A 15,710-nucleotide genomic window follows, 5' to 3' on the forward strand; every position below is an offset into this window, starting at 1 on the left:
GATCTTGATCAAGGGATCTCTTAACTCTGTACTGAAGTGACTTAGTAGTAATGTAATGCTCTGTCTGCAGAGGCTGTAAAAGTTACTGCTTCTCTCAAATCTGAGTTAATCTTGTCTCAGTGGCAGGAGTTAGCGCGTGTAATATTTAACAGTCTTCAGTTAGTAAAACTAGAGTGAAACCTTTATTTAGTACAGGTATTACCTACTATGTATCTTTGGGGGAAAAAAACCCACAAGAAAAACGCCAAAACAGTTTTTCAGATGTCTGGCTCAAAGCAAAAATTGTATTGCTCTAACTTGCATTCTCTCACGTGTTTTCAAAACTCCAGTTTATTGTCCCTGTAGTTTAAATTTTCTACACCGCTAAGATAATTGATTTCTGATGGGTTTTGAAGTGAATCTCAAACCTCTGTGCTGCAAGAAAATAGTTGCAATAACATTCTTCATGAGCTTATCCAGAATGGATTTAGCTCTATTCTATATTGCAGCCTCAAAGATTTAAAAGTTTCAGTTGTTATTAGTACTATGATTTATGCAATATTACATTTTAACTAAATCAGTACATAATTAAATACATTTTAAATCAAAGGGGGAGAGAGGATAACTGGATTCTTGCATTGCTATCTAAACAATACTTTTCCAGAAACCCATGCGCAATATATTGATGTAAGCCTGTAGCAATACATTTATACACAATAAAGGCAGAATAATCAGTAGTACTGACATGTATTAACAACAATTAACACTACATAACAATTTGAATTACTAAAGGTGTTGCAATTTAAAGTGCAAATGCCCAACTTGGAATTTGTTCAGGGTACTGAGAATGACAACCCATACTCTCATGGAAACGTTCTTGCATTTTTAGTAACAATAAGTAACTGAGCTTTATAATTTATCTGATAAGGAGTGACACAGGACATCCTAACAGCATTGTGAAGTCAGACTCTTCACCAAACCAGCAAAAATAGGACCACTGACTAGATAATATTTACTGGGGGTCTTGGGCTTCTGTTACACAGCTCATTCAGAACCTTGCTGAGGCTCTAGATTTGCTTGATGATAGGAAAGGAGGTCATGCTCTTACTCTATTTTTATAGATTTCTTATTGCTATTTTGAATACTAATCAGGCAAGTTTGTAGTTTCATACACCCTTTTCCAAACTGTGGGAAAGATTTCAGAATTTTAAAGAGTGTGGAGTACAGAGGTGGTAAGTAGATTTTTAGAAAAACAGTGATACAACTCATCCTTTACCTAATGTCTCAAGTGGGTTAGAACTGTATTTTTATACCTGACAGTCAAGAGCACCTCTAGCAGCTATTGAAGCTATTTTCAATTCTTCATGAAAAGGTACTTAAAGTCTGTAGAGGAAGTCATAGTCTTCAGGAACTACATGAAAAGTGAGGGTTAGAAAACTAGGTCTGCTCCCCCCTTTCAGATTTATAGAATCAGCAATCAGGCAAACCAGCTGGGAGAGGAAAAGGGAGGAGCATGCTCAAAGTGGAAAGCTGTTGATTGCTAGGTAATTAGGATCAGAAAACAGTGATGAGGGCAAATAGACCTAATAATATTGTCTCTGATAGAAGGTGCAGGCTTGCTTTTTCTGAGCTGAATGTTCTTTGAGTTCCTTATGTGCTATAATTAATTTATTTTTGGAGTTAACTCTGAAATGTTGAAGCAATACATATATAGATTCAGGTGAGATATTGGCACCTTCTTTTTGTGATGTATTGCTATGCAAACGATCGAAAGAAGATGTTTCTTAGTGACAGGTATGTAACTTTGGCTTGCCCTTCACCTGGCTGCCAAAGCCACCTGTCTGGTTTTCCACAGCCTTAACCACTGCAATGCCTTCACACTTCTGAGTTATGTATACTGTTTTTTAGAAAAAACGGTGAAAACTTGTAATGAATGTAAATTCTAAATTCAACAGGATTTGAAAGGTCCATTTCTCCAGACAGAAATGCAAACTGAGAGTGCCTTTTTCAGTTGGTAGGTGATATCTAATGTATTGAAATAAATTGCTGTTATCAAATAGTATTTTCTGATACTAGTAATAGCAGCAGAAGATGGACCAACAACATTGACAAAAGAGCAGAGAAGCTTTGGCTTTAGACTCCGTGCAGCGGACTAAACAACCATGAAAAGGAGCCACACATTTTCTGCCAGGAATACTTAACAACGTCTAACTAAGGCTCCTTTCTTCAATGGTTGTACTCCATTTTGTGAAATATCACGCTGGTGATGTAATAATTCTTTTGTGATAAGTTTAAGGAATTCTCAGCTCTGCAGTTGTCAAAAGTCCTGTGCTGTCTTTTCTCCTGGCCACACATTTTCCTACAGTAGCTAGCACTCTGGTGGCTGCGTGGAGATATGGATGAGACATTGAAAAGTAAGGGAAGCAGAAAATTAATCTACTGGGAAAGGGCAGGGGATGGATTCTAGCATGAGAGAAGATATGCACAATGAACAAAGAGGGTGAGGGGCAGAGGGAAGGCTGCCTCTTCTGACAGCACAACAATGTTAACTTGATTTAAACTGGTTATGAAGTCATACATGAAATTAGAGGTTTCTTGTCACTTCTAATCCAATGCAAATGTGGGTGGCTGCCCAAGGGGTGGTCCCCTCCCTCTGTCATTTTGCTCCCACCGTTTTGTTGTGTCTGATCTAGCATTGCGCTCCATGCAATGACCTGGTTCTGTAAGCTCATCCAGTGGGATGCTAACCAGCTTCAAAATACAATTCCTTTACTGTGGGTCAGCAAATTGAACCAGAGCATCCTGTGGTTGCTTATATGCTATTCAAGTCAAGAAGTAAGGAGGGGACCCATGGCCTCCATTTTCAGGTCTTACAGTTTTATTTAGAAAGCTCTGTTTATACCTCTACTTTGTAGAGAGAATGCAGAAGCAGACAGGCACCAGTGTAGTTACAGCTAAGAAGCATGCCAACATGCTGTTAAAAGGAAGAATGATACACATATGAACAAATTACAAGCATGCTGGAACAATAGTAATCCTGGCTAGGATGCAACAGAACTGTTTTTACTGTGGGGACTCTGGACGGGCAGAAATCAGCCTTGCAAATTACTGATGTGGATATAATTTTCTGTGAAGTGTTTCGCAGCATCTTCAGCAGGTGTAAATAGGAACTGATCCAAAGGTGGCAATGGAACCCAGCGTGCGTGGGTTTTATACTGTGTTAAACCAGTCCAAGCTAAAGCCAATGGAAAGTTAAAAGTTTTCATTCCGAATTTGCTTGCTTTGGGTTTCAGTCTTACTTTAGTAACCTTCAAGTTTCCAATTCACCTTTAATCACAAGTGTTGCCATTATTGAAGAGATGGACTTTAATTGTAACTTCAATAGCACATATTCTTTTACTAACCGTAATTACTGTAAAACGATGAACTAATATTCCTGTCTCTCAGTAAGGATTGTTTCAGATATTCCATTATCAACTCCTGAAAAAAACCTCAAACCTGTTCTCAGAAAGCAAGACTCTACAATTAATGCTGCTTGGACTTTCTTATGTTTTTAAAAATTAACCACAAGTACTCTGCAAATGTCATTATAATGCTGGCTGTATTTGCTGATGAAATTTTAATCTGAATGATATATGTTCTGATTTCTTTTCAGCACAATGCAGGATGATGTTTTCATTCTACATGAACAGGAATATGATAGTTTGCTGGAATCGGTCTTCAAAACTGAGTTTTTAAGCCTCTTATCAAAACGATACGAAGAGAAAACACAAAGAAAACTACCTCTGAAATTTAGCAATACGTGAGTTATGGTTTTTTTCAATGGGCTTTTAAGAATAGTCTTTGTTCTTGCTGTGAAGGCAAATGAGTGAGTGCTAGCTGTTGAGCTCCTGACACTATGCTTTCTTTTAAAATAGTAAGAGGCAGCACAGTGTAAAAATCTGTATGTGCAAGGAGACCAGACTTTCTGATTAGCTTGTCAGAGTAATAGGTTAGGATTGTGCCTGGGCTGTCTGCTGCTTTCCACTGTCTATATGCATAGAAGAGTTGCCTTCATTCTACTGAACATGGCATCAGGCTCAAGGGTCTGCAGCTGTGTGCATCACCATGATGCATCCCTATCATAAGAAGGGAGCATCCTCTTCCAGCTGACCTAGGAGAGGAAACATCATGATGGAAGAGTTTGAAAGACAATTCTGGAGACATAATGTAAGAATCTGAAATTCTGAAGTTTGTTGTGGGGACAGAGGACTGCAGGGTGAAAAGATAGTTCTAAAGGAGCCTCATAAAGTAAATGATATTTGGAACATTTTTTAGAAACAAGCCTGAAAAGCTACAGAATGTTTGATGTGCATTTTAGCTGTAAGGGCATGCTGGAAACTATCCCAACAAATGTGTTCTTTTGTTAATACTCCTACCCGTTAAGCAGATAGCAAGAGTAGGCCTTGGATTTGTATGTTTATTTTATTTCCTTTGAAAAAGTGGAGAATTATAAGAGGTAACGGGAGAGTAGTATTTTAGTTTGGAAAGGGTGTAGGAGAAGAATTGAAGTGTGTAACATTCCTGTATCGCATACTCCTATACATTGGGAATCTAAAGCCAGTATTGAGTAAATTTTTTGTTCATGTAAGATGTGATGTATTATACTTCTGGGGTCTTGCCCAAAACCAAACCGTAATTTCCTTAGCTCATATCTGAGTACAGTTCAGAGCAGATGGATAGTGTGGAAATGCTGGGAAAGACTATGTGTGTGTGCACACACATGGAAAAAAGTTTAAATTGGAAAGACTGAAGTATGTGTATGCAAAATTGTTTACTCCCAGAACATGCACAAGGCCCAATCCTAAAGCATACATTGGCATATACGTGCCAATATATACACATATGTATACATCTAATGTGTGTATATATATATATCTAATGGTATATACAGAAGAATGTTTAGGAAGAGAGCACTCTAGCTTGCTCCAGTAGAGGCTGCTGCAGAGGCAGTGATGTTTGATGGCAGACACATCTCTTACTCAGACCTTTGCACATTTTTCTTCGAAGCTCACTGTATTCTCCACCCGCTCCAAGGCATCTTAAACTTCCTTTGAGTAGCTTTACCAGGAAAGTTAAAGCATCAGTTAAGAACATTTTATAAAGCATGAAGAAGAGATTTAATTAGGTGGTTTATGTCAGCTACGTCACTCAGGGAACACAGATTCTCAGTCTAAGGTTTTTACTTTTATATTTCTAAGTTATCTGCTTCCAAGTGATATTGTCCTGATTTGATATAGAAATGCTTTCTGTTTTTTTATTCATGTGTTCATGTGCTTACATTAGACTTGAAGTGAAGCTGAAAAAGGAGAGTTGGGGGCCCTGGAGCAGTGGTGGTTCTCGACAAGTGCAATTTATGCAAGGCCAAGGAGATACAGCCATTCTCAAGCCAAGTAATAAAGTGCTGCAGATCAGCATTGGACCAGGGCTACCAAAGAATTCCCGTAAGTATCAATTTCCTTTAGAAATCAGTGAACGGTTTAGAAATTTAGAGAATGGTTGACTCTTTCTCTCCTTGCTTGCCAGTAGCCTCAGCGTGTTCTTTATTATTTCTCTGTAACACTTTAAAGAAGATCCAAGTTATAGATCCTAATGATACAGCAGAACTCCGTGCCGCTCTACAGTCATGCTGGAATTCTGTTACTTTCACTATATACCGTTTCTGAAATGTCTGAAATTCTTTGCCCTGCGGCGAAAGAAATGAGGGCATTTAACCATGTGACATAGTACAAATGGCACAATTAGCCAAGCATTTTGGGGAAGAGTCTTTCACTCTGCTCTGAGCTCCTGTAGTTCCTGCAGTCTTGCTGATGTAGAAAGGTCTGCGTCAGGACAGAGCAGGTTGTGATATGAGGAAAGGTAACCTCTGTACATCACCAAAGACGGAGCTGTAAATCTACCAGCCTCGCAGGTTCCGTGTCCTATGTTTTTCACGTACTAATTGCTGATCAGAAACAGTATAGTCAAAAGTACTGCTGTGCCAGCTATCCATGGTTTATAAACAAGTTCATAAAGCTAATGGTCTTTTGGGCCTCATTTACTCTAGTCTTGAGATAGCTTTACTTCATGTCCTGTGGCTGAGCTGGATCACAAAAGGGAGAATATGCCTGTCATCCTTGTTACACCTAAAGCTTTAGAACAACCTGGCGAATACTGCAGGAGTCAGATTCATACCTGAAGATCAGCTCTTTCTGATCAGAAAGTAGGGGTCTGGCAGGCAGAAGGACTTACCTAACTAATGTAATTGTGAAAGGGTAACAAAATGTTGCTGGTTTCTTTTAGGTCCTACAAGACGGAACCTTACCCCAAGTAGAGGGTATTCCAACAGGTCTCAAAGTCAGACTTATCCTATGAGAGCTGCACCACCTCCTCCTGGTAAGTCCTCTTAGCCTTGGGCAAAAACAAAATTCCAAATTCAGGCTTTTGCTTTACTCTGTCATCTGGTAATTTTTACCCACTAAGAAATCATAGTAAAGGTTTAAAATCCTCTTTAAAAAGTCTTGACTGGAAAGCATACATTATAGGCATTTTGTGAAGTGTATTGTTGAAGTCTGCAGACAATCAGACTGGTAATTCCACCAGAGCTATCCTGGTTGTCATGGATGCTGGCACGTTCAGCCAGTTAGTAGAAGACACTGAATCTAAAACTAGCCATCTCCACGTTCCTTTCAAGGGTAAAAGATATACACTTATCAAGCCATAGATGATGCTTTACAATGAAACTGCTTTCAGTGCCAATAAACAATAGAATGTAATTTATGTCTCATTATCCTACCCTGTTACGTAACAACTTTTGCATATGCTGAATGCTGAGATGTATCAGCTGTGCCAGTAAGCAGCATGGCTTTTTCTGCATGGGATTGATGTCATTAGGGTGTTTCACTTCTGCCCGTGAGACACACGATTAATTTAGCCTGTGAACTCAGACTGGAGAACAATATTCCATTGACCCAACATTTCCCAAGTGTTTTTTATTTACTTACACTCCCAGAGTACTTTTTTTTAACAAAGGGTTCTCTTTCAGTCAGCTGCTGTTTATTGAGAAGTACAATGCTAATGGTGTAAGTAGGGTGTGCAATCAGTCATGGTCACCAAATTAACTAGACAATTCCCAATCCCCATAGCTGTATGAGTCAAACTAAGGACTGCATGATCTGCAAGAACTGCTCGTAGTAAAGTGGGAAATTACTGTAGTTAAAGGAGTTAACCTGTCTGCAAACGCAGATAGTAAATATTCGTACAGGGTGAGTTAAAGCAAGGAAAGTCTGTTTTAATATTTTCAAAAACTCTTTCAGCAGTTTTATAGCTACATGAAAATGACAAAAACATTGGTTGAAGAAGCCTTGTGCCTGCAGGCCAAGCCCAAACTTGCCTCACGTAGCTAAGGGATGTAGATTTGCACGCAAGTCCAAGGCACCAGTGGATGCCCATACCTGCAGCATGGCCTTTTGTAATCATGTATCCCTCAGTGCTTATGACAGCTCCTGAACAGACATGTCAACAGTCAGTCCTAATTAGAAGAGCCTGCCTCTCTGTGCAGCAAGACACTGGGCTAACTTTCTGCATGGGATTGATGTCATCAGGGTGTTTCAACTCTGCCCTAGAAAGAAAAAATTAATTTAGCCTGTGAACTCCAAGGAGAGAACAATATTCTATTGACCCACCATTTCCCTAGTGTTCAACTGTGGGGTTGAACTAGATGTTCACAGACCAGTGAAACCACACTCTAGTGTCCGGGCAGGATAAGTGTAACTACTGAAGTTAAATGCTGTGTTAGCCCTTATGCATTAGGGTATCATGTTTAAAAGGTGAGTAGAATTCTTTCATGCAGACCTCAAATCAATTACTGTAACTGTTGTTTTGTTTGGGGTTTTGTTTTTTTTTTTTAAATTCAAAATCTTTTGTAAAATAGCCAGTTATAGCTGGAAAAATAAGATTGAAGACAGGTGTTACAAAAGGGTTCCAATTAGACTGCCCAGACTTTAAAGGAGTCTGAGGCAATCGCAGGATTTGGGCACATTCCTCCTTGAAAGTCACAAAAAAAATTTCTCCATCCTGCTCTCACTATGTGAGGAAGTAACACTGTGGGCCATCGTCTGATAATTTGAAATGGATTCTCCTGTTTTTACCTGTTTTGAAATTAATGGTCCAGCAGCTGAACAGACTGTTATGTATATGTTCAGCATAAAACAAACCTTTATTTATATAACCATAATGTATGTGCCATACTAGCTTGTGTCCCAGAGTGAGTTTTATGTATGAGTTTATGATGACTTAAGCTCTGCCACACTATCAAGAGAATATCAGAAACAAAGACCAGCTGTTGAATGCAGTAAGGTTTTTTTGAAGTGTCATGACTATGACTTCTCCTCTCTGCACAGCTATTCATTTTGGTAATTTTCAACAGGCATAATTACAATGGAAAAAGGAGAGGATTACCCACAGCATTAAGCAATCTGATTTTTAATATAAGTATAGCTCCCATTTTATTCAATGGGAGTTTTAGGAATGTAGAACATGCAGAGTGAGCTCCTTAGGCCCTGATCCTGCAAGTAGCTCGGACATGGGTGGGTTTGTTTTAAATTCAGGTTAGAGGCACAACTTTTAAGTGATCAAAGTAGCAGCAAGGCTTTTTAAAAAAAACAAACAAAACAAAGAAAAAAAGGAAAAAAACACTTGCTTGTTAAAATAGACAAATATTTATAGCAACTTAAAAAACAGTCTGCCCAGTATTCAGGGAGTTGGATGGAGTTTGAACTTTAAAAAGAGACCCCCAGCAATTCTAGCTAGCTTTAGATTGACCTTCATCTGGATAAAATTTTGTGCAGTGTTTTAAATAGAGGTGTGGTGGTTACAAGCTAGCTAAGCAATTAATAAGGTTGAATTTAGCTGAGAGCTAATCCTCTTGCTTGATTGTGATGTTCAAGGCACATGTCTCAAACTTCATGAAGGCATGAACCCAAAAGAGATTGCCAGTGCACCCAAAACTGTATAAATCAAACTTGTAAGATTTCAACATTGTTTTGTTTTCAAGTTCCTTGATAGCTGAGTCTCCCTGACAGCTGAATCTGACAGCTGAGCCATCAAGCCAAGGAAAAGGTTACCTTTATTGAGCTGTAGTTTGGATTGGATGTGTTCACACTTTATTTACTTCTAGGTCAGCAGCAAAATGGAGTAATAAATCCCCCACAGTTTGTACCACTTCCCCATGTCCCAGGAAATCAACGGGCCAATCAGAAAAACCTGTATACAAATATGACACGACCAACTTTACCACGGCAACTGTCTGGAGGATCAGGCAAGATTTCACAGCAACCAGAAAGCTTGGATTTCCTGAAAGTACCTGACCAAGGAGCAGCTGGGTAAGATTTTACATTACATCTGAGAAAAAAAGTGTCAATTTTTGTAAATAGCTTCACACACTTGAACTGTTTGTGACTGATGAACTCATATTGTGTACATAGATGACCAGATTGTGCTATTGAGCTGTACTCAAAGGTATCATCATCTTCCACAGGATTTCAAAACACATATTCCATCATAGGCCTTTAGGAATGAAGGTAAATGAGTTCTAGTTTAATACCTTAAATTTGCATGGTACCTTCTACTTGGCAGAGTTTTAACTAGGCCTTCTTTCCCTTCTGGTTTACAGATCATAAACCATAGATGTGGTATTTTACAGCAACTGTCATGCCCAGAAATGCTGGCTAATAGTAGTTTTGTTTCAGCTTTGACTCACGACTCGTATATCAGACTTGTACTTCTTTTTAGGAGGAAGGTTTGGCAGCGTGACTTTCAAGATTATTCCAGCATCATTTGGACTTCTAAGCTGTAGCCTTCCAGAATATGTTACTATGACAATCCTACAAGATTTGGGGGTGGGCAGGTCTTACTGTTGTAACTAGGTATTTCCTAATAGCCAACAGTTAAAAGCATCAAAACAATCACCAGAAGTAGCAGAAAGATGGAACCAAGAAATCAGGGGCTTAGTAGAGGGAAGCAGAACAATTTGTTCTCAACTCTGAAACCAGCTGCTCCAGATCTTGACTGAAAATCCAGAAGCAGGCAAAACCTGTCATTTGTGGAAATTATGAAGACAGAAGTCTTCCGTCAAGTATTTGTTGGACTTTAGTGCTCCAGAATGTTAAAGGCCTTACAAAATTTTAAGTTTTTCAGTGACTGAACAGTTTCTACTTCCAGTCAGCTCTTACATTCCACACTGTTGTAGAACATTAGTGGAGTTTTACTATAGTGAGAATTTGAGTGCCACTTAATTATCAAATACTGCTGCCTATTCAGCAATTCTAGGAAAAAAATGTATCTATCTGGTTGAATAAGCAGTTTGTGTTTCTCCTTGCTGATGACTTCCTATTTGTGTGATTTAATTCTGATGTAACCAAGTCTCAGAGAAATTACTATTAGTAACAGCTCGTTGTCCTAGAGCATATTAAATCAACAAGTTGCATTAGAAGAATAAAAATCCACTGTGGTAAGGCATAATAACTTTGCATAGTAATGGTTAGTGCAGATACAATTCTATAGTCCACAGCTCTTCAAGTAAATGTACATAATAAATACCTCCTTGTTAAGTAGGAAAGCCCTGCGCATGGTGAACAAGCCATCATTCTTACATCTCTGTCCAAATAATATTGAGGGGAAAACCAAGAGGAAATATGGATTTTTTTCCTGCTGAGAACTCTATTTGCAGGTTCTAACTCTATTTGCAGGTTCTTAATAAATTACAGTTCAATGTCCTCCTCAGCTTTTCCTCCTCCAAATGGCCTCTCTCTTTCCCTGCCTTCCAACAGACTGCTATCTCTCCCTGTAACAAGATAGCCTCTATAGCCCAGCCTCTGAGAGACAGCTGGCTGACAGCAGATAGCTTCATGTTGTACCAGTGCCCTGACTGACTCATCGCAGAGCCTGAGCCTTCACTTGCCATGACAGCTAGGGAACCATACATCCCCTGAAGGTGATGTAAAAGTTCAAAGTAAAACCAGAGACACTGCTGTAGTAAGAATTTTGCCTAAGGAAGTGCCCAAGTAGCTCAAAGTCTCCCACAATCCCATTCCAATATTGCATTCTTTTACCTTTGTCATACATTGTCGACTGTAGTAATGCAGCAGTGACTCACTAACACTTAAACAGTCATATTTTTATTCTGAGCTGTCAGTTGTGACCCAAGCTCCCAGGCCTGACAGCAAATCATTTTGCCAGATATGGAAGAGCTTGCACTTGGGATAATCTGAGAGAAATCAAGATTAAGTCAAACTTTCACCAAGTTTCCATCTGACCTTCTGCAGCCTCTTAACCTATTTGCCCTCAGCCCTGGAATATTCTGAGGGATTAGATGGAACAGTTCAGTCCCCTTCTCCAGTGATCCACGTGAACGGGGGGCGTCTTAGAGGCAGCAAAAAAATCACTTGTGTTTAACTATATCAAGAGCAACTTTTTGTACCTTTTTGTACCAACAGACCCTTCTCAGCTCCTTAGCAGATGTTCTGCACTAAATTCTCCTGTTAGCCTAAGCATTCTTTTTTGTGTGTGATCCAACTGGCTACTGTACTGATTTAGTATATTACAACGTTGCTTCTAGTGAGCATTAGACACCTCATAGAAAACAAATAATAAGTGTACACAGAATTGATAGATTTTCAGTATCAAATGTGTACAGGTTTCCTAAGTGGGGGCTTTCCAGTTCCTAAACACAGAGGTGGTCAGCCCTCCAGCAAAATAAGGCGTGCACAGAGTGTCTTTTCAGTTGTACTAATGGCAGTCATTTTTTTTCCCCACTGTGCACCAAGTGTTAGCCATAAGATATTGTAAGCATATTTAGAGCATTTTTCTGTTGAAGTTTGGTCTTCAAATAAGAAAGACATTAGAACCAAGTGGCCACTGCTGCTTATTTTAACTATTTCAGAACTGTCAGCACATGCTAACACCTTCAGACACATTTCCATCTTTGTAAACTAATAACTTCCATGCCTTTGGGTGGTGAAGTTTTCTCATTGCCTGTCAACTTACTCTGTTAAAGCTGTTTCACTAGTATTGGATTTCTACTTTGTCTTGAGACTACAGTTCACGCAACAACCACCCATAAGCCATAGGATAAAGCCATTGTGATGTCTATCAGACAACTGTGACTGACACAGTCATTACTGTAGCAGCCACCAAGTACATAATGAGTTAAGAACTATCATATTGGATTAAAAAGATCAGTTGCATCATACTACAGTTCCTAATGCTATGGGTACACACCACCAACCCCATCTGTTTCAGTCTTGCAAGTCTACAAGGATGATTACCACATATTAAAACTTATATTACTTAGTTACCATTTTAAATGGCAGTCATGATTGATGTAGTCCAAGGGAAGAAAAAACCCAAACAACAAAACATACTGCATTAGAATGACATCTTCACTTTCTGCTAACTGTTTTCACTGCTAACTCTGTAGGCTCAAGAAAGATAGAAAAAAAAAAACCCCAACCCAGAAATGGCCAAAGCAGTAAGTGCAACCAGAACAAGTAGGGAACAGGTATCCATTGCTCCCTTCTGGATGGATTTTGTGGAAGTTTCTCTATAGGAAGCCACAAGTAAGACAAAAGAGCACTTAGTAACATAGCTTATGATTCTGAGGAAGGAGGGAGGGAGGGAAGAGGATGTTGGGGAACAAGTTGTTTTCTTCTTTTGGTTTTGTTGTGGTTTGTTTTTTTTCTTTCAAAGCAAGCCACAGCTGTAGGCAACATGCAGTAGCAATATGGCTGCTACCACATGAGGTAAAGGAACATCTAAAAAGGGCCTGGCAAAGTGATTTCTTGGACCTTAATGTTGCAGTATACAAGTTGCTGCCTGTCTAGTACACCTTGCAAGTTCATTGAGTTGTGTTTCCTGAAGTGTGAAACAGTATTTTGGTCAGTAATGGTGGAAAGTAAGCGCCCACTCTGAGAGGGGTAGAGTGCAGCCCAGGTGGGCATTGAAACAAGCAGGTGATAATTTGGTTTTACATCCACATGACTTCAGACAGTGGTGGGCTAGTCTAGGAATTGGAGTATTTTGACACAGCATATTCAATGCTTCGTTACTGCTCATAATAAGATACTCTGAGCACAGGGTCAAACAACTAATTTGTAACAGCCATAATAGTAATACGACACAGTTACTGTCCCTACCAGTACCATTACCGAGGCGTATTTCGGTGGATGTTTCCAGGGCCATTGTATAACCTCCTCCCCAACCAGGCGAGTATTCCGACGCTATCGGCAGCATCCCTTCGCGAGCGGAACTTGCGCGAACAGCTGCTGCAAAGACCGATCGAGGACAATTTCCTCAGGGTAAACGCGGGGGGGGGGGGGGGGACCCCCAACGCCCGCCACGCTTCTGGAGAAGCGGCCGCCCCCTCCCCCCCGCCCCGAGGCGGGCTCCCACAGCGGGGCGCGGGGGCCGCGCAGCGGCGGGAGGCGCGCGCCCCCTGCTGGCAGCCCGGCGGCCCCGCCCGCCGCCGCGCGGCAGCAGCGCGCTCGGGCGCTCCTCGGCCGGAGCCGGCACACGGGCGGGGGGGGGGGGGGGGGGGGGGGGGCGGCTGATGGCACACGGGTTTCCGCACGGAAAGCGGCGCACCGGCCCGCCGGCGAAGCATCGCAAGGCCCCGCTGCCAATACCAGCACCTCGCCATCCCCTACCACCAGCAAACGGAGCTGCCTTCCTTTCCGTCACCTTCCTTCTTCACCGCCTGCCAACGGCCGTCGCCCTTGGCCAGCACAAGCGTTAGGGGGGCAGCAGTAATCGAGCCAAGTTGTTGAGCAGAGCACGTCTCCGATCAGTTCCCAAAGCCAGTCCGGAACGGAGAGCCACGCTCCCAAAAGGAGTGGGGGAGGCAGGTGCGCCCAACACCTGATGGGTTCTGCCCCATCTCCCCTCCAGCGCCTCCTGGTTAGTACCATGCCCAAGTATGACCGTCCTCACGTTTCGCCACTCCCTTCACCACTACGAAAAGCAAACATTCTAGAGGAGTGTAACAGCACTAAAGGAAGTACTCGTACAAAAGCGACAGTTGCAAGGCTGTCTTCCTGAACAGTATAAGCTCCTTTTTAGTATATTAATAAAGAAACAGTACTGCTACATTCAGCAGTAGGTTTCAGTAAGTTTTTCTGACCATTCCTTTTCCAAAGGGAAAGCACCAGTGTTCCCTGTACACAAGGAGTAAGCTAGAAGAGTTGTGAATTTAGTATTTCAAAGCTACAGTTGTTATAGATAGATAGACTTTTAAAGGGTTAGAATTAGGGGTTTTTTTTAGCAGAGCTGCTGAGAAGGATGCACTGGTACTACCACAGCTTTAAGTTCTAGCTATCAATCACTAACACTCCAATACAAGCTTGAGTTGAAAAATACCATGCTCTCACCAGCAAGACATCATCTCATCTAAGATGATGTTCTTGTTCTGCTGTGGTTGCAGAAAAACTGTTCTAAGACTTGCTCCAAATTCTTTCATTTCCATACCTAGGTCTAGTTTTCACAACATACGTACCCTATCCCAAGCAAAGTCAATACATGCTGAACAACAGGAGAAAAATCCTCTCTCCCAGTAGATAAATTTAGTTTAGACCTGAAATGCTGTTAACCCATACTTCAAAGCTCATTTTTTGGTGCAGTTCATCACACAAACTTGGAACTAGAAACATACCAACAAAAGTTAGTCTAGGACTTTGTCTAAGTAACTATAAGCCTTTTCTGCAAGAGCTGTGTACTGTTACCATGGCATTACATGACATAATTGCCTGTCAGTCTCCTCCACATCACTGCAACATTTTTTAGTCATTCAGCACATTTATTTACTATTTATTTTAAACTGACATATTGCATCTAATACCTGTTCTCTCTTCCAGCCTTTATTAGCTGATGAGCTGGCAAAATGCATTTCTTCCCTCTTTCCCCTTCCTAATCTTTGGAGTGGTCACAGCTGTGACAAAGAGTTTGTGCAGCATCTCCCCTGCTGCTTCAGAGTTGACTATAACAGAACAAGTCCATAGACGGCCCTGGAATCTGAGGCAACTTAAAAGAGATGCAGTCTCTCTTACAGCTTAGTCACAAGAATGGTAAAGTAGCAAGCCTGTGAGCTAGACCTTTGTTTTTAATACTGGAAACTAAATCCCTGGTGAAGTTGGGGCACGGGGAGAGACAGACTAAGTTGTGTAGTTGCCAAGATCTGCATGAACTGCATGTGCACATTTGTTTACATTCCAGCCTGAGCACTAAAATGTCTTCTATGCATTTGAACTGCTGTTTGTAAGTACCCATTCATCCATTTCAGTAGGGAAGAAATGGCAACTCTGTCCCTTTCACAGGGAAGTCTTACACTGCTCTTAATTGTTGTGACATTTAAAAGAATCTTTTTCCTTGTTCCATGATATCCTTTAGAATCAATTCATTAGGACAGCGGGGTTGATGGAGCTTAGGTTCAAGTCATGAGCTTTGAAGCATGTTAACATTTTTTTTTATCCCATTAGTGTTCGCAGGCAGACAACAAACCGACCCCCACCAGCTGGAGGAAGGCCTAAACCACAGCCAAAGCCTAAGCCTCAGGTACCACAGTGCAGGGCACTGTATGCATATGATGCTCAGGACACAGATGAACTTAGCTTTAATGCCAACGACGTGATTGATATAATTAAAGAAGGTACGTAGAGATAAAA

General features: G+C 40.9%; 1 protein-coding gene across 2 annotated transcripts in view; it reads left to right on the plus strand.

Moving 5' to 3' along the window:
* Window positions 1–15,710, plus strand: part of MYO1E (myosin IE) — a 98,147-nt gene that overhangs the window by 80,838 nt on the left and 1,599 nt on the right. The window contains exons 23-28 of one of the 2 annotated variants that reach the window (XR_011327055.1): window positions 3,635–3,781; window positions 5,305–5,462; window positions 6,301–6,393; window positions 9,176–9,380; window positions 14,904–15,113; window positions 15,525–15,656. Coding sequence is in view for 1 of the 2 variants with exons in the window: in XM_069798101.1 (XP_069654202.1) it covers window positions 3,635–3,781; window positions 5,305–5,462; window positions 6,301–6,393; window positions 9,176–9,380; window positions 15,525–15,694 (773 nt within the window). In the remaining variant the exon portion in view is untranslated. Of the gene's footprint in view, window positions 1–3,634; window positions 3,782–5,304; window positions 5,463–6,300; window positions 6,394–9,175; window positions 9,381–14,903; window positions 15,114–15,524; window positions 15,695–15,710 lie in introns of those variants that run through there. The other variant, XM_069798101.1, reaches the window with a different exon arrangement.

This window comes from Haliaeetus albicilla, chromosome 12 (assembly GCF_947461875.1).
Source record: "Haliaeetus albicilla chromosome 12, bHalAlb1.1, whole genome shotgun sequence".
NCBI lineage: Eukaryota > Metazoa > Chordata > Aves > Accipitriformes > Accipitridae > Haliaeetus > Haliaeetus albicilla.